General features: G+C 37.3%; 3 protein-coding genes and 3 long non-coding RNA genes across 11 annotated transcripts; 3 read left to right on the top strand and 3 right to left on the bottom strand.

Moving 5' to 3' along the window:
* Nucleotides 1-432: 432 nt before the first annotated feature.
* On the top strand, nt 433-2466 carry LOC124315971. Of its 3 annotated transcripts, XR_006911751.1 has the most exons (6): nt 433-530; nt 1003-1122; nt 1214-1370; nt 1443-1712; nt 2111-2276; nt 2342-2466. It is a non-coding gene; the product is annotated as an uncharacterized LOC124315971 (long non-coding RNA). The 3 variants fall into 3 exon arrangements; XR_006911750.1 differs by having other exon boundaries at nt 1003-1370; XR_006911752.1 differs by lacking the exon at nt 433-530 and adding an exon at nt 537-670 and having other exon boundaries at nt 1003-1370.
* A 2555-nt stretch (nt 2467-5021) lies between these two features.
* LOC124316070 lies at nt 5022-6303 on the bottom strand. The gene is made up of 4 exons (XR_006911788.1): nt 6043-6303; nt 5881-5974; nt 5480-5558; nt 5022-5417 (listed from the first exon to the last, which is right to left on the bottom strand). It is a non-coding gene; the product is annotated as an uncharacterized LOC124316070 (long non-coding RNA).
* A 1846-nt stretch (nt 6304-8149) lies between these two features.
* Nucleotides 8150-9319, bottom strand: LOC124316062. 3 transcript variants are annotated; one of them, XR_006911782.1, is made up of 3 exons: nt 9211-9303; nt 8404-8906; nt 8150-8201 (listed from the first exon to the last, which is right to left on the bottom strand). It is a non-coding gene; the product is annotated as an uncharacterized LOC124316062 (long non-coding RNA). The 3 variants fall into 3 exon arrangements; XR_006911783.1 differs by having other exon boundaries at nt 8155-8326; nt 8404-8894; nt 9211-9319; XR_006911781.1 differs by having other exon boundaries at nt 8155-8326.
* Nucleotides 9320-11848: 2529 nt separating this feature from the next.
* LOC124316079 (diphthine methyl ester synthase-like) lies at nt 11849-13125 on the top strand. Its single transcript, XM_046781819.1, has 6 exons — nt 11849-12062; nt 12141-12246; nt 12312-12439; nt 12507-12627; nt 12693-12827; nt 12880-13125. The coding sequence occupies exons 1-6, from the start codon at nt 11928-11930 to the stop codon at nt 13083-13085; spliced, it is 831 nt and encodes a 276-aa protein (XP_046637775.1). The 5' UTR covers nt 11849-11927; the 3' UTR covers nt 13086-13125.
* Nucleotides 13126-13201: 76 nt separating this feature from the next.
* Nucleotides 13202-16211, bottom strand: LOC124316075 (eukaryotic translation initiation factor 4E-binding protein Mextli-like). Of its 2 annotated transcripts, XM_046781814.1 has the most exons (11): nt 16053-16211; nt 15742-15883; nt 15536-15676; nt 15303-15469; nt 15022-15229; nt 14862-14933; nt 14581-14641; nt 14287-14515; nt 14144-14220; nt 13881-14067; nt 13202-13380 (listed from the first exon to the last, which is right to left on the bottom strand). In XM_046781814.1, the coding sequence occupies exons 2-11, from the start codon at nt 15860-15862 to the stop codon at nt 13264-13266; spliced, it is 1380 nt and encodes a 459-aa protein (XP_046637770.1). In that variant the 5' UTR covers nt 15863-15883; nt 16053-16211; the 3' UTR covers nt 13202-13263. The 2 variants fall into 2 exon arrangements, with proteins under 2 accessions (XP_046637770.1, XP_046637771.1); XM_046781815.1 differs by lacking the exon at nt 14862-14933.
* A 310-nt stretch (nt 16212-16521) lies between these two features.
* Nucleotides 16522-17931, top strand: LOC124316080. Its single transcript, XM_046781820.1, has 3 exons — nt 16522-16844; nt 16931-17688; nt 17757-17931. Exons 1-3 carry the CDS (start codon nt 16821-16823, stop codon nt 17773-17775), a joined length of 801 nt encoding a protein of 266 aa, XP_046637776.1. The 5' UTR covers nt 16522-16820; the 3' UTR covers nt 17776-17931.

The following is a 17931-nucleotide window of genomic DNA, read 5'->3' as shown; positions in this document are numbered from 1 at the left end:
CTCCGTCCAAACTCTTTGGCCGACGATTTATTCACGACGTTTGATTTATTTAAAAAAAAAGACCAAATTGGCTTGCTGAGACGTTGAAAAGCAAACCCCAGAACAATGCGGATCAATAGGAACCTGCGATTTTGATCGGCGGTTGTTGGCCAAACGAAATTTAATTGTCATTTAGAGTTGAACTTGTGCCATCGTGTGACGACTGACGAGAAATCCAGGGCCTCGTAGACTGTAAGTATTTCTTCAGAATCGTTAAGCATAAACGTACATGACAAGCCATCCAATAACTATTTCAAAATAAGAATTTTGTTTTTTTTTCATTCACGAATTCAGTGGATTTAATTTGTTTAAGAAAAAAAAACCCACTTAACTCTATTTTTCTTTTTATAAAAAAATGGCAACGTCGCCCTTTTCTGGCATTCCAAATGGCGGCGCCCAGTGAAATGTCTTTTGTCGCTGTCCTCTTCCATGGCGTTTAATAATCGTTAATAATTCAAGTTCTCTGACGTGCTTATTTCATTGTTCATACTGTAAGTAAGGTCCACTTAATGCATGATCTTTAAGATAAACGGCTGTGGTACCAAGTATGTGTGATGGTAATGGCTGCCAAGGTCTATGCTGTTATTCACTCGTGTACCTTATTGTCAACATTGGCTGTGTCACAATGTCAGTGAGTTACTGAGTTGCCTGAAAAACTAACCAAGGATAACAAGTCAATGGAAATCCTAGTGAACAGCTTACCATTCTTACTTATTTTTAAAAGAAAATGTTCAAATTTGGTTTAATTAACATTGTTCATTTGATCGAGTGTAATTTTTCCACAGTAAACTTTCAAATCGCAACATCTCAGTATCAAGCTTTTTGCTTTAGTGAATCGACTTTCCGTAAATTTTCCTACCCGGTCTTTCATCAACTCCAATTGTTACCCTATTAGTTATTTTGACTTAGAATTTATAGAATTCAACCTGTTGAGTGCAGGAGTTTTGATTTTTTGATTTTTAGATTGTGTCAATCACTGAAAGAGAATCAGCATCCTGGTGATCTCTTCCATGAGGAAAATGACTACACAGTACATAATAGGGTGAAGAAAATGACAACAAATTCTATTAAAGGGGTCATCAAGTTAAGTTTACATAGAATCTTGAGAATCATCATGTTGAGTGCAGTAGTTTTAATTATTTTTTGATTATTTCTAATTTAAATTTTGAAATAGGCAAAATAAAACCATCTTGTTAATTGTTATCTATAAGGAAAAGGCAAACACCACCAACATGGTCAACAAGTTTGTTAACCCATTGAATGTTACCGGGCAGCAGTAACCCTTGAATCCCTCTCCTTAGTTCCTTGAAATGGGCCCACTCTTATTTTGAGTTATTGCTTGCTGTCGTAAACAATCTTACATGCAATTTTAAAATCTAAAGTCACCTCCATTCTCGTTTCAGGTTAACCTGTGCCGCTATTCCATGGACTGAATCCATTGGTGGAAACTGACGACAAATCAGTGGCAACTGACTAACGGGCTGTCATTCAGCAATACTTTTCACATGCGTGCCATCCTTCCGTCGCCCAAAGGCACGGGGGAGTTGTGCCTGCTCCAGCTTTACGAGGCCAGGATAATTTGACTACCCAGCAACCGACAGTCTGGTAGGCCAACTCACCCATCACTGACTCCTACTACCCCTGCTCTCAAATGACCAAAGGACGACGATGTTGTGTTGTGAGTTTCGTTTTTTTTTTTTGTCTTATTTTTGTTGTTGGGTGTTGATGAGCTAGGACGCTTTCATTTTAAACATATCTTCTTTTGACGGTAGATGGCCATAACATGGCCTTAGATCATTTCTCAGCTGTCAGTTGCACCAACTTCTTATTTTTCACTTTTCTAAAGACAATTATCAAAGTTACTGTAAGAAAATTTGGGATGATGTTTGAAAGTGTATTGTTCAAGTTTTTTAGTATTTAAAAGACTCATCATGCCCATGTAATGTTTAAGAGACGAGTTTGAGTGTATACTAGTAACTCTTTAATTATTCTTTTAGATCTAGACGTCTAGCACATTGATCATTAACGCAAATTATAAATAATGTGACTTATTTTTCTTTTTTATTTATAGGTTCTAAACTACAGATTTCTAAATTTGCATGACAGACATTCTGAGAAGTCATGTCCTTTGAAGAGAAAGGACAAAAAGTCAAAAACTATACAGTCAACAAGGTCTCTTGTTTGGTAACCCGTGGGCTGCCACCATATCTCCCTTTTTACTTCCTTCTCGATTTGAGGTATTGCTTTCTGTCGCTCCATCTTATTGAAATTTTTTGTCATCCAATGTTTATTCTACTTACAGGGTAACTCCTTTGCTACTTATCGTGGACTTCATCCATTGGTGAAAACTGACAGAAGAATGTTGTAATTCAAGACTGATCATTTGTATGCGTTTTGTCGATATGTCGTCTCTTGCTACCTGTACCGCCTTTGAGGTAATGCTCGATGTACAGTCTCATTTAATTATTGACTAAGTTAATATCTCCGTTTTCATTTCAGTTGATTCGTTCGTCGCCGTTCCTTAGACTTGATCCAGCGGTGAACCTAAGAAGACGTTGCTGAAATTCAAGATCGATATATTATATAAATGTATATAAATTACAAGTGCATATCTGGGCTCCCTTCTTTAGTGGCCCCGTTTCCCTAAATAACCACTAACCAACGCCCGCCGGTGGTCACTCACTCGCTGCGACAACCAGGAGGAAGGGAGATGTTTGGTCGAACGGGGACTTGCAAGGCGCATGATTCGATGAAATCTGTTGGAGGGTCATGAGTCTAAACCGGAAGCCTACTATGACACACTGCTCTCATAATAACTGCTCCTCAGCTCTCTTCGCTCTTTTTCCGGTTTCTCTTAACCATGTCCGGGTAATCTCCCTGGTCGAGTCAGTCGGGCAGTGTCTCCCCCTGCTCGACTGGCAGCAGTTTGAACCGGACGGTCTGTTTAATAAATTATTTTATATAAATTTGTTGCTCAATTAAGATGAATCTGTATATTTATACGATGAAAAATAAATGATACAATGAGGTAATTGCAATTTTTTGTGCATGGTTTATTCACTGAACAGACGGTCCGGAAAAAAAAATGCCATGTCACTTTGTATGTATGTATGCAACGATCCATAGCTCGGGCGTTTCACGACAGATTTCGCACTTTTTGGTCTTGAAAATTAGACAAAAAATATGCGGTGCGACCAGAATAAATAAAGTTCCGTTTACTTAATTACTTTTCCCATAATTAATGAAAAACTGTTTAAATGACTGAAAAACGACTAGTGACATCTGGCGGTTGCGACTACCACTTTTTACTTTAGGTCAAAATAAATCACCACCAGATGTCCATAGCATCGCCGTGATGACGCAATCTTTGATTTGATAAAAGTGCACCTCTGTCGTGCAAATTTACCGCCGGAGGCTATGCGTGAAATCCTCTATCCTGCAAATATATCGCCGGAAAACATTTTGCTCTTGCAAGAAGGTGCCATATTTTTTTAATGCTTGAGAGGGAGTGGCAACGTAATATCACAGACTAAGAGGGTAAAGACTACGATCGGGGATAGGGCTAAGAGGAATGCTTGAAGCGATGCTCGTCCTATGCCGTGTGGTGGCGCGTCGAGCACACTCTACCAAAGCCATTATTTTTCCTTTTTCCCTACTGATATGAGTCTTCACACACCGTAAATTTGTAAGTGAACCATTAACATTTCAATAGTGAATTTTTGTGTAAATATAGCTTAGATATCCACCATGTTGTGTGAATTTTTTTAAATTTATATGTGATCTCTAGACACAATCTATAAATTCATTTATTAAACCCCCTTTTTGCCCATTTTCAGGGCCAGGAAACAGCGTTTCACGATTTTCAGGCCCATTTCAGAAAATCTTGAAACGCTGTTTCCTGGGCTTGAAAATGGGCAAAAAGGGGGTTTAATAAATGAATTTATAGATTGTAGAAGGAGAAGGAGAAGGAGAAGGAGAAGGAGAAGGAGAAGGAGAAGGAGAAGGAGAAGGAGAAGGAGAAGGAGAAGGAGAAGGAGAAGGAGAAGGAGAAGGAGAAGGAGAAGGAGAAGGAGAAGGAGAAGGAGAAGGAGAAGGAGAAGGAGAAGGAGAAGGAGAAGGAGAAGGAGAAGGAGAAGGAGAAGGAGAAGGAGAAGGAGAAGGAGAAGGAGAAGGAGAAGGAGAAGGAGAAGGAGAAGGAGAAGGAGAAGGAGAAGGAGAAGGAGAAGGAGAAGGAGAAGGAGAAGGAGAAGGAGAAGGAGAAGGAGAAGGAGAAGGAGAAGGAGAAGGAGAAGGAGAAGGAGAAGGAGAAGGAGAAGGAGAAGGAGGAGAAGGAGAAGGAGAAGGAAATAAAATTAAAAAAACTACTTGCATTATTTAAACTGGACGAAAATTGTTCCATGGCCCAAGTTAAAAGGGCTTATAAAGACAAGGCCTTAAAGTACCATCCTGATCGACATATGGAGTTGACCAAATCAGACAGACAGCTGTTAGAAGATCTTTTTAAGAGTTATAAGGAGGTTTACGACCTCATAATTGAATGTTGGCCTTAAATTGAAAAAATGCAGCAGAGTAGTTGAATTGACTGCTGTCACTGAGAGAGTCAGACGTGCGAGTCAGTGCTCTGTCATGTTTTTTTCAAGCAAGAAAGCGTTTACTATTTAGTGTCCAGAAGAAGCTGGATCCTCATGAATGGAATGGAAGTAGAAGAAGGAGCAGGAGCAGGATAAAGAGAAGGAGATAAGAAGGAGAAGATTACTTCACTTCAGACGTTCGTCGTCTTTAGCTTTGGGGGAGGAGCCTGTGTTGACACATTATCCGTAAATAAACCGTAAATAAACTTTTAAAATTTATTTTGTATGTGAATTAACGTAAAATCAAAATGAATATAATGGTTAAAATTTATTTTACATATAAAATTTTATTTACTGAACAGACCGTCCGGTCCAAACTGCTGCAAGTCGAGCAGGGGGAGACACTGCCCGACTGACTCGACCAGGGAGATTACCCGGACATGGTTAAGAGAAACCGGAAAAAGAGCGAAGAGAGCTGAGGAGCAGTTATTATGAGAGCAGTGTATCATAGTAGGCTTCCGGCTTAGACTCATAACCCTCCAACAGATTTCATCGAATCATGCGCCTTGCAAGTCCCCGTTCGACCAAACATCTCCCTTCCTCCTGGTTGTCGCAGCGAGTGAAAGACCACCGGCGGGCGTTGGTTAGTGGTTATTTAGGGAAACGGGGCCACTGAAGAAGGGAGCCCAGATATGCACTTGTAATTTATATACATCTACATAATATATCGATCTTGAATTTCAGCGCGGCCGACCACTTTTCATTTTCCGCCAATTGATAGTCTATCGAACAGCAGCGAGGGTAATCCTGAAAGAGAATTAAGAAATTAATTACGAATGCAATAAATTAATAAAATCAAGGCAAGATACCGGGAACAAATCTGCCATAATTGTTGGAGGAATGAGATCCTTGAAGTATTTTCTCCTTACTTTCTCTTCAAATGTAAACCTGGAATAAAAATTAATATTCTCATTAGATCGTAATAACAATAACACAATACCATTTCTATCACTTATGATTATGAAGGACATCTACAACATTATTACCAATGTAAAAAATTTGAATCCAGCACAGACTTAAACGGATGGGAAACAAATTGAAAGGAGTGCCAATTTTGAACAGCAAAAATTCCCTGAATAAACTAAAACCCTCCCATCCTGGTTATCACAGTGGAAGCATAACTAACAGCTGGATTATTAGGAGCTTAGGGGAAATAGCAACAGAAAACAGGGAAGCCCAGGTGTCACATTAATTTATCATATCATATTACCAAATTATGATCTTGCACCAAGTGTTCTCTTCCGTTCATGGCAAGATCAGAATCGTCAAATGTTGCCTTGTTGATTGTTGGCCAATGAGAAATACTAAGAGAATACAAAGACTTTATCTATTAATGCTTAATTATCTATGCAAAAAATGTCACACAACTTACAATTTAGAGAATTTCAGGCGGTTCAGTGTTAAGTTCAGATACTTCAGAAGTGATATATCTCCAAATTCTCGACCCTCCCAACATTTTTTCGTTTTCCATCTTGTCACACTAAAGTTATCTTTTCTCTCCTTCTTCCTTATTACGAATTTTGATTGAACTGTGTATCAGCTGGAGTTTTCTGTAATAGCTTCGCGTAAAGTAAAGAACGATGATTTCTAGAAAAGTGACTGCCTTCTGTCCAGAACAAAATGACGTGTAATAGGGTGTTCCTAAACTATGGACTTGGACAGTCCATTTTGGACTACTAAACTATGGACTTCGATCGAAAACTATGGACTTCACCAGATGGCGCTGCCTGTCCGAAACTATGGACTTAGGGACCTAAAATATGGACTTTAACCTGCAGAAACTATGGACTCCATCAGATGGCGTTATATCCGAAACACTGGACTTGGCGTCTAAAGTATGGACTTTAAATGTATAAACTTGGCTTAGATTCGAATATTTTCGCTTAAGCTTTAAACGGTTAAATGAATATATCTTTTAATTAAATTTAAGCAAACCACAAATTCATTCTGAATGGTGTATTGCGAATATTAATACACGATTTACAAGGTACATTTTGAACATTTCAAAAAAGTTTTTATTATTCTTGATTTGACATTTGAGAAAAGAAATAAAACAAAGTCATTTAACGTTTAAATGCAAGATGAGCAATACCAGAGCACTTTTTTGCACTTGATGGCAGATTCGGGTATGTTCTCGCATTCTGGATGGAAATATTCTTTGCAAATGTTGCACTGTACCATAACGTGAAATTTTTTAGGAAGGAGTTTATGAAATCCAAAGTCGGGCATCCGACACACACAGAAGAGGGGAATGGAAATGTGTTTCTTTGGTCTCCAATTTGAACGCGTTCGGAGTCCTTTGGTTGGAAAAGGAATGATTGCGCCGTCGGAAATGCATTTCATTAGATGGGAGCGCATTTGTGACCCATCAAACCTCAATTCAGATGGATTAAATGAAAATGCCAAGGCTGTCGCAAATGCGATGGCATATAATCCGCAACTTCCGCTTTCTTTTTTGCTTTCGTATTACCCATTATACCCATTATTTTTATCCCTTTATTTTTTTAAGATATGGTAGTGGTTTTGTTAATAATGGAGCTTGATCTTTTAGGTACACAGTATAAACACATTTCTCAAAAGAGGGAATTAATTTTAAATGTGCTGCAGAACCGCTTATGTCTCTAAAGACTGTTCTTGCCCTATACGTTGTTTTATATAAAAGCAAAAGGCAATAAAAAAAAATGAGATCTTAAGTAGGCCTATGAATCGAAGATATAAAAAGCATAGCTCATCATCTGATATAGAAAGCTTAAACCTATTAATTAAGCAAAAAAGATATGTAGCTCATGCTTCTCTTGCAATTGGTGCTTTATACTTGGACAACCCGAATTTTCAATTTTATCTTTAGAACCGGGTAAACTTAGTGAGAGTTATGTGGATATTTAGAGGAGGAAGGAATATTAGTTAAATTCGCAAATAGAAGCTTAAAAATATATAAGAGATTTTGCCTTTAATTAACACGGAAAAACATCTTGTATTTAAACCGTTTTATAGATCGGATAAAGCAAGACAGCGAATTAATAAAAAATAATACTTTAGAAGAAATTAACAAAAAAATATAATATTTTACAAAAATATATCCTACCGCCGACGGAATTCTACCAAGCAGTGTTCTGGCATTTGATACTATTATTATAATAAAAAACTATGAACCAAACAAATTTTGGCTTTAAAAAAGTAAGTGTCCCGCCAGCTCTAGAAAGCTCGTGGCTTCTTGTAGTTTATTGAACGAACGTTAAATATGTCAAACAAAAAAATGATAGAACGATTCGTAGTTTATGTTTTATGTTAAATTTGGATAAAGTCCATACTTTTCAGGAAAAGTCCATAGTTTAGTATGGCCATTGGTGGAGCGTTCAGGTTCTAAAATATGGACTTTGACAGGCAGCGCCATCTGGTGAAGTCCATAGTTTTCGATCGAAGTCCATAGTTTAGTAGTCCAAAATGGACTGTCCAAGTCCATAGTTTAGGGACACCCCGTGTAATATGCTGTCTGCTATCAGTGGCTGAAACTTATTCGCCATGCGCCATCTAGGGACAAATAAAAAAATTATCGTAAATTGTCAGCTCCCTGCGTAAGCAAGGTAACCCCAAGGGATGTTTCATGTTTGTGATTTTTTGTTTCATTTAAAAAAAAAAATCAAAATAGCAATGACCTATAAGAGTTTGGAAAAAAAATTATATTTAATCTACAAATATATTTTTTATTAAAGCTTAGTTCAAATTCAAATACCTAGTTCTACGCTACACCTTGGTCTCTGAATTTCGAATTCAAAAAAAGCCAACACTCACAATAGTACTGCGTCACTGCTTGTTAACAACTAGAAGGATAAATCGGATTGTCTATTAGCATTTAGCAACACGAATGAAGTTTAGATTTTTTTTTCCCCGGAAGTTTTCATCATCTTGTGTGGTGCTTCCACGCTGATCGACGATCGATTAGAAATTGTGATTTGTTAGTTGACGTCGGTAGTCACTGGATTTTCTTTATTTGCTAGGTCTCGATTACTATACTTGGACGGTGGCATTAGGAGTAGCAGATGCAATTAGGATTAGGTCTATGCCTTGTTCGACACGAGATCTTTTCTCTTCTGACACCTCGCTCACCAATTCGACTGCTTGTTTTCGATTTTGGTATCTTGTCAGTTGTCCTCCACCAGTTTGCTGGAAGCATAGCCTATAAGTTCCCTTTTACTTGTCCGCACAACCTCACACAATTCAATTCTTCGGTCAAGTCTAAATAAAAAATAACAGAATCATTAGAAAACAACTTATGGATATTTGTGGTGGAAAAATCCTAAAATTCTACATGTACAAATATCCCATTAACCTAAACCATTGATCGGACACGAACAAAAAGACCCAATAACGTCAGGGTATCACCATGCATATTCATGCTAAATATTCATACCACATATACACAATAAAAAGAACCTGATTCATAAATTTGTCTCTACTTATGGGGGTTACTCTAATGGGTAGGCTAAGATTCACCATGTTTTACCAGTTGGTTAAATATAACTTGATTTGACTTTATTACCTAGGTGCAAAATTTACATCGACTAAACCTAACAATAAAGAGACAAATTGAGAACACTAAGAATTGCTGGAATCTTGGAAAGCACGAGAAAACAAACGAAACCTTTCCAAGTTTCCAACCATTTTCCAACGACCAAAACAATGATCATGGGAACAATAATAATGCGATTAGCGACATCTAGTTTCGTGTTTCTATTAAAGACGAAAATGTTAAATTTTGAATAACATAAATGATGCAACGCATTTCACACTCAAATTAAATTTTCTAAAATTATAAAGGCTTTTCTGGAAAAGTATAAAGCCACAAAGGGTTTAATTCAATACTGTTTTTCAGTTTTTACAAAAAATGTGGCCAGTGGCCAAAATGTGTTTAGGGAACTTTCCGAAAATGGTACTTCTGATTGCCAAACCCTATATATTTCTCCGTAGCCAGTATTCGGTCTCTTTCTCCTTCCGTCTCTGGAGCTGCGAGGTTGTCTACACGACCGGATGGTGTGGTGAAATGCTGGTTGTTCTGAATCTGAAACTGGAACTTCTGTATTTTAATGTTTTCTATTCATTTCTGTTTCTTTTCATCTTAAGGGAATTTTTTTTTCAACTTGTTACAGCTGTTTTATTTTTATTCGCAGGTGATTCGGTTATGGTATCGGTTGATGTTTCGCCTCGTGTCGCTAGCCTTGGGTCGTCGAATGGGCCGTGTACTCCGGGTCCGAGAGAATATTGCAGCATTTAAAAAGTTAAATAATCTATAATAGCATAGTTTCTAAAGTTTTTTCTATTCGTTTTGAATATATATCTTTTTAACACTTTCAGGAACATCGCTGGATAAGTTGCATTCATTTCTGTCGTAACGAAACTTGAAAACAATAAATATGGGAAAAGAGAGTGAAATATGAATGTCAGTAATTTGGATACCTTGATACTTATTTGGAAAATTGTGTATCGGGAGATTGGGCCCTTCCGATACCTTGATTGAAATTAAATGATATTGTAGTCGGAAACTAGTCACTTCTGATACATTTAATGAAAGTATCAAGCAAATAAAGATAGATAAAATTAAAAACTGCGTTGCTTAAAATTACTAAATTCAAAATTATTTTGTTAAAAAAGCAATTGAAATATATTACTTTAAAATACTTTACAAACAATTCGTAGTACAATTTACAAACACTTACATATTTATTGCTTGCTTGTATAAAAAATTACCCGTTAAAGTTTATTAAAGTAAAGCAAACTAATTACATAGCATTTTTAACTTTCTTTCAATATCATCACTACCTAGCCTAATCCACAGCTATTTACTACCAACCTTAACAAATTACTGTAATAAATTAGAAACATTTCTATAAAAAATACAGACATGAATGATTTCAGCTTAGCAAAACAAAGCTTATAACATCACAAGTTAATAAAAGTTTTTATAAAAACCAAAATTTAATTATGTAATTTTACGAGTCTATTAAAAATACGGTTGAAATTGTTGGTGAAAATAACTCACGATTCAAGTGGACGAAAAATTTTATTTGTCACATGACACTTGGATCAAATTGTTAGAATATAAGATAGAAATACAAGATATTTATCTATCCGTGTTTAACACCATATGACTTTAAAATTTTCATATCAATGGAATTGTTTCTAACTAGACTTTTCCTAGTATAAAATCTTAAAATATAGACCTCTTTCAATGTATCAACAATAATGAATATCATTTAGCTGCTCAAATTATAACTTTAAATATACAACACTATAAGCTGCTACGACACAAAAATAAATAAGAACTTCTAGAACGATCAGCCACATATATTATTAAGTACACGATCCACTTCCGGAGATCGTTCATACCGAATGTGCGACCACGGTATATTGGTTATGTGCTTTAGTGTTGATTGCTTAAATTAATATAAAATAACCAAACTTGTTTGTACTGCTAGAGGCTGAAAGACGATACTGGTAATAAAGGAGTAAGAAGAATATTAAAAATACCGGTACAATAACAGTGTAACTTGAATAACTTTGTTGTCAATGAGAACAATCAAACATGGCGTCCAACAAGCTGCCACTTCTCTCCGAACGCCGAAACAAACAAAAAGCACAAAACACGTGTAAACCACAAACCAAATGAGAATTCCCGACTGCTGAGTAACTTACTTGTTAAATAACAAGATGCATTGACGTCACAACCTAAAAAAACAGATTCAGCTCAATGCTCCTCCAACATAGTTGACATTAAAACGTGTTCCGCTCGAGCTCGACAACAAACTGACGAAAGTGGATAACGAACACTCCCTGTCCAGGAGAAAGAGAAACAGACGAGAACCAGCTAATATTTTGATGTTTTTCAATTGACAACTAATACTCATTAGACGCGAATCGTAACCAACACCCTTCATCGCTAAATTTTCTTTTTAAAGTGACTGTCATTTGGCGTGAGTCCGTGACAAAGAAAACGGAACTAACAGGGTTGACAGTTTGCTGTTATGCCAAAAAGTTATTCCACTTTTCAAATCATGTAAAATGTCACTGTAATAGTTTAATTCATAAAATATTTACTTCATTATCATTTATCTTTAGTTAAAATTTATTTTAAAAAAATTATTTCATTTGTTGGGCGTGGATCGTGGAGCGTGTTTAGACGGGAGCATGTTGTTTTGAATCGAAAAATCGTCTGCTGATACACGTTTTGGTTTTTACTTTGCTCGGTGAAATTATTGCAAAATGCTGTATTTGGTTGGTTTAGGTTTAGGAGACCCTAAAGATATTACAGTCAGAGGTCTAGAAATAGTAAAAGCAGCAGATGAAGTATATCTGGAAGCCTATACATCTATATTAACAGTTGGAAAGGAGGCCTTGGTAAGTTTATTATAGTACACTGTATAGATATGAAAATGAAAAATAAGTTATTCACTTGTCATCTGAATATTTATACAGGAAAAATTTTATGGCCGAGAAGTTATTTTGGCTGACAGAGAGTTTGTGGAACAAAAGGCTGAATCGTTTATTGAATCAGCTAGAAACAGCAATATCGCTTTCTTAGGTATCAAGTTACTCATTTAAAATATTGGTTCAGTGATTGCACTTTCAAAAAACATTTCATTGTAGTTGTCGGGGATCCATTTGGTGCTACAACTCACACAGACCTTGTGTTGAGAGCCAAAGAAGTTGGAGTTCCCTTCCAAGTGGTACACAACACTTCCATTCTCAATGCAGTGGGTTGTTGTGGACTTCAGGTAAAATATATTAAAATAAATAATGGAGATTTTTTTTCTGTTGACAACAAACCATTCTGAGTTTTAGTTGTACAGTTTTGGAGAAACTGTGTCAATACCATTTTGGACAGATACATGGAAACCAGATAGTTTCTTTGAGAAAATTGAAGGAAACTTGGATAGAGGGTTGCACACCTTGTGTTTACTTGGTAAGAAACCTTGCTAATAAGCTAGTAATGTTTCTAATATACTGTGATTACTTCTTGTTTTCCAGATATCAAGGTGAAAGAACAGACAATTGAGAATATGATGAAGAATAGACCAATCTTCGAACCCCCACGATTTATGAGCAATCAGCAAGCCGCCGAACAGCTGATTCAAGTCGTCAATTCCAAAGACAACGCGTCAAGTAATTCCGTAGCCATTTTGACGTTTGATTTTTCTTAATATTTCTTTTGCAGAATTGACTGGAGACACTTTATGTGTTGGTGTGGCACGAGTTGGCTGGCCAGACCAGAAGATTAGTGTTTGTACGCTGAATGAAATGTTGAATTGTGAATTGGGCCAACCACTTCACTCTTTGGTCATCGTGGGAAAAATCCATCCTCTCGAATTGGACTTTTTACGCATGTTCAATCCCGATATCACCCTGCCCGACAGTTCCTAACGGAATACGGTAATAAATTTACCATTGATTTTCAAAATGATTTGATCTCGGTTTCAGCATTTAAATGTATTTCCCCAGAAATCGATTAACTGCCGGTAAAAAGTGTGTAATTGATGAGAGTTGAGACTTTTGCTGCAAACTTTTCCAAAAATGGGTTGAGAAGTTGAAAATGCTGTGCTTAGAAATCATCGGAGACGTCGTAATGCCGCACAATTATGTCTTCAGAGGCATTCAACCGATCGGGGTGTTTTTCCAAATACGCCGTCGCGTTAAAAAACGATTCACTATGCGGATCCTAATGACACACCATTTTTTAATTGATTGGTATAAGGAATGTGACGGGATTTAGGGTCAATCATGCACACACACACCATCAAATCACTCGTGGAGGGGTTTGTTAGTCAACGCTGACATTCTGTGTATTGTTATTATCGATCATTAGTATCAAAAACAATCAAATGGGCATAACATATTAGATTAATTTCGAGTGAAACAGAACAGGTGTGATGAAATTAGGTAGCTGAGTTAATTTCTTTGAAAAGACTCGAATGAAACGTTTGGTATAGTTCTGAGACTCGTTTTCGAGATTAAAAAACCAAAAAAAGGAGAAAAAAGGGAATAATAATACGGTAGTGACTTCCACCCAACACACAAAAAACAAGTAGGCACATGTGGTAATTTTTGCAAGGCCACAATAGGAACTTCCCTATATATATATATAAATGTGTGCATTTTGGTTTTCAAAAATAACATGCTGCCAACTTGACGCTCAACGTCCGCTTTCTTTTTTCAAACCTTTCTCGCTATGTCCGGAGCATTTTGGAAAACCAAGTCAAAATTAGCAGGCGGCTGACGACACAGGGGCGATTTTGACCAGAGTAACAAACTTTCGCGATTGTACTTCAATATTTTCTTGATTGACGGGGCACCATCTCTTGGACTTTCCTGCGACGGGCAATACATGCCGACACCGTCATCCATGCTGCACAGCAAAAGTTGAATATATTAGAACCGTATTACCAAAAATGAGTTTTGTTTAAAGAAATATTTAAACTTGCCTGCTGCAGACACTGTAATTACGTGGGCGTTTGTTGGCTAGACCAGCAAAGTATTCATCCAAAACCAACTTGGCCGTCTAAAAAGAGCGTGGTTATTTTCACTAAATGGTTTTGAACGGTTTTAAGATAATACTATTTCATACCTGAACCAAATCGAGACTCTGGCCTGTAATTTTAATGCATTGATCTCCAACGACAACCGAATGCTGATAGTCTTCCAAAGCAGAATCCATCAACGATAGTTTACGAGATTCGTGGCAAGACGGAAGATCTTGATTATTTGATGTCGCTTGCGCAGAAATAATCGACTCCAACTGTGGGACGGGACTGGCATTTCTTTGGATAGTCTGTTCAATCAGCTGCCTAGCTCTCCTGCAATATTGTTCAATTTCATTAAACCTTTCCAGTTCGTCCATAGTAAAATTATTAATCCGTACTCGATATTATCTGGAGCAGCTCCCGTGATTTGTACTAGTCGTTCGGAAGCTCCAGGATTCACTGTAAAATGAAATCACGTATTTTAATACAGCCCCTTTATAACGCGCTAATGTCGACGGCATTCCAAGAAGGAGAACGAATAAATACGATAGATCCGTGCAGTTATTTTTTTTTTAGAAATCGAGCTTTAGTTAAAAGAGTTATTTCTAAATAAATGTAGTTTGGGGTTTTAATGTAATTTGTTTGTTTCCAAGCGGGCAGGCAAAATGTTGGAGAATACCTCGCTGGAACGAAATGACCGTGTCGCTTATCTCCTCGATCAAGTGCACCCGCCTTCCCTTGATACCCATCACTGGCGAAGCGAAATAGCCGTTTTGGGAGGCCCATATTATGTCAGACAGTTCATTTCAAATAGTCATGAGATTCTACTCGTTTTGTACCTTTTCCAGAATCGGCGTTCCTGATGACTACTTCGTCTTTGATAGAGTTCTTGGCCGGGGGGACACTGCCGCTATTCGTGATGTTATATTTGCCAGAGGACTTGACCACTTCACCAGGTAACAGCAGTGGCAAGGGACTAACCGGAGGCGAAGATGGCTCGTTCTGCCCCGTATTCTGGCCGACACTATCTATAGTGCCAGGGGCTTGCTATTACGATATGCAAAACAAGGCTATAAGTAGGGCAGAGCATCAATCAAATAACATTATAAGTAAGACATACCACCAACTCATTGAACTTTGATTGATAGTAGTTATTAACTTGCTCTTGGGCTGACCAACGTCCAGCTCTCAGCTCTACCACCTCCAAAAGGTGCAAACGAGAAACTTTATCCAAGCTGTCATCCCTGCCTGCATTACGCAGATGAATGAAGACGCGATCCAGTTGATCTGAAAACACAAATATGTAACTTAAAGAGTTCAAGATGGGTGAAATATGGAGAAGAACTAAATTACCTTTACAGTTAATTTCTAATTGAGCTCCAAAATTCTTGAGATTTGCACAAAGAGTGAGGACAGCAGGACGAAGATCTTTATCAGACGAATTTGACTGTGCCAATTCAATGAAGTTTTCCATGAATTGGACAACCTCTGAAACTAAATCAACCATATCGTTGTAATACGTTGAAGGGAAAATGTAATAAAATGAATGTTTGACTTACTATTTTGAAAAATTCCACTAGCTCCTTGTGTAACATCTTTGTTCTTGAGCAGAAGTTGTGGGTTCTTGGTTCTCACATTCCTGGGAGCTCTGGCAAAAGGCGTTCCTATCACAGACGTCATGTTGACTAAGGCAAGTTACTCCTGTTTACGAGAGAAAACCAAATTCGTTGTTAAAATGTGCCACGACTATGTCTAAACGTCGAGGTAAACTTTGGGACTTGAATTTCCCCTTCTTTCTTCGTATAACGTGGTCGTGCACACCTCATAACAGGACGAATAATTTTGTTGTTTACTTGAATTGTATATTTACCTTTGACTTTTTGAGTAACTTAAAAGCAGCTGTGAAGCTCGCCCAAAATATTTGACGACGCCCTTAAACAAAACCACGTCTTCTTCTCACATCTGCTGTCCTCACTGGCTGTGTAAGACGAATTCGACCGTGTATAATAACGTTGGCACGACACGATTATAGTTACACAACCAAGTAATTATTTTGATCGACAGATGTCGCGGGACTTCTTTTAACACAGTTCAAATTCTTCTTTTTTTAAATGAAAACCGGAAAACTAAAACTATAATAACTAAATAGAATTTTTCTTTTATTTCCTTTCTTTATTTGCGCCATAAAATATAAACGCGGATTTAAATTTGAAGAAAATCAATTTGGCACAGATAATGTTGCTTTTCTCAAGTTCCCCAAGACAAAAGGAATTTCCTGTTCGCGGTTTTATAGCTACAGGGGATCAAATGTACATGGTCTCGAAGCCGCTTCGATTTTCTCATGTTGAATGGACTCCAATCAAAATCAGCCAATACCGCTGGATTATTAACACCTTTGAAGTTCCAGGGCGTGGCAATTAGTTCCACGATAGCGATCATCCTCGTTATACAAGTCCTTTGTTTGAAGTTTCCTCCGCTAAAATGGACTCTACTGTAACGCCGCTTCGAAATTGACTCATCTGTCCTTTTAAAAGATGTTCGTTATGTCAGTTTCATTTTTCTGTTCAATTGCAAATCTGTATTGAAAGGGTGCAGTGAATTTTAAGTCAAATTGGACGTCACACCCATTTTTCAGAAAATGGAATCTAGTTCATCTAAAGAGGTAAAATTTAATTGTGGATAAGAGAACAACAACTACACATAATACTTATTCAATAAATAATTTGAATTGATTGATCCTTTTTCAAGTTGCCTTCGAAAGAATTATTTTCAAAGCTCCAATGGGAAAGTGCAGAGATGATCAAAATACCCGACAAACATTACACCGATACATATCATCTATTCCACCGACGAGTTGGCGATGTTAGCTCAAAACTGTTGGCAAATTCATCCGATTTGGCAGGAGATAAAACGGTACAAGTTTCTGCTAGTAGTCCTACGACGTTTCCTGGAATTGGATCCTTCATATCTGGTGGAGTGGGTCATGTATTGAATTATTTCTCTCCGGCAGAGCAATATCCTCTTCCTGATCACGAGCAAGTTCGTTCTCTGGACACTACGTCTTTCAAAGATATGACTGAAATTATTGTTCAAAATTGTAAACCAAGTCATTCAGAAACTTTTTCCAAGACAACCAAAGCGACCAATTTAAAGTCTTTAAAGAAATTTGTTAAGGATGCCACAGAATCTATCGCTGAAAACTTTGGGGTCACCCCTCCGACAATTTATTTAAATTTGTTAAAATCCATCATATCCATTCTGGATGATGCGGAATTGCTAGAAAGTGAGGAAGAAACGAAAATGGAAAAAGAGAACAATTCAATTGAAGTTCACAAAACGGGCCTCGTCGTTATCGCTTACTACCGCTACGAGTTCCATGGTAAAATCACGCAAAACTGCTGTTCTACTACCCACGACGCTAATGTGGCGATTGAAGTGAAAGTCTGGAAGTTTTCCTCTACTGCCGACTTGGAGAAAGAATACGACAAAATCACACATCAGAATGGGTAAACTTTAAGTTGAATTGGTTTTTAATGAATGAGTAAATCTTACAGTTGCTATTTTCTCTGCACAGAGATGCCCCTGCTCCTTAAGTGCTGCACTAAATTCCAATGGCTGGTGTAGGAGACCTATTTTCAACTTAAAAATTCTTGATTAATTAAATGTTTAATTCTTCAATCGCAAGGCAACAGTGATCCAATAGAGTGCGGCTCCCTTTCAAAATAAAATTAGAAATGTTGAAACAGAAA

This window comes from Daphnia pulicaria, chromosome 11, assembly GCF_021234035.1.
Source record: "Daphnia pulicaria isolate SC F1-1A chromosome 11, SC_F0-13Bv2, whole genome shotgun sequence".
NCBI classification, from domain to species: Eukaryota; Metazoa; Arthropoda; class Branchiopoda; order Diplostraca; family Daphniidae; genus Daphnia; species Daphnia pulicaria.
The sequence above is the reverse complement of the archived record's forward strand: the minus strand, read 5'-3'. Positions and strand labels throughout refer to the sequence as shown.

Coding starts and splice junctions, on each gene's coding strand:
- LOC124316079 (XM_046781819.1), top strand. CDS start 11,928: ATGCTGTATTTGGTTGGTTTAGGTTTAGGAGACCCTAAAGATATTACA. Junction 12,247..12,311: donor CAGCAATATCGCTTTCTTAG/GTATCAAGTTAC, acceptor ATTTCATTGTAG/TTGTCGGGGATCCATTTGGT. Junction 12,440..12,506: donor TGGGTTGTTGTGGACTTCAG/GTAAAATATATT, acceptor TCTGAGTTTTAG/TTGTACAGTTTTGGAGAAAC.
- LOC124316075 (XM_046781814.1), bottom strand. CDS start 15,862: ATGACGTCTGTGATAGGAACGCCTTTTGCCAGAGCTCCCAGGAATGTG. Junction 15,230..15,302: donor CAAAGTTCAATGAGTTGGTG/GTATGTCTTACT, acceptor ATATCGTAATAG/CAAGCCCCTGGCACTATAGA. Junction 14,068..14,143: donor AATTACAGTGTCTGCAGCAG/GCAAGTTTAAAT, acceptor TTTGCTGTGCAG/CATGGATGACGGTGTCGGCA.
- LOC124316080 (XM_046781820.1), top strand. CDS start 16,821: ATGGAATCTAGTTCATCTAAAGAG. Junction 16,845..16,930: donor AATCTAGTTCATCTAAAGAG/GTAAAATTTAAT, acceptor TCCTTTTTCAAG/TTGCCTTCGAAAGAATTATT.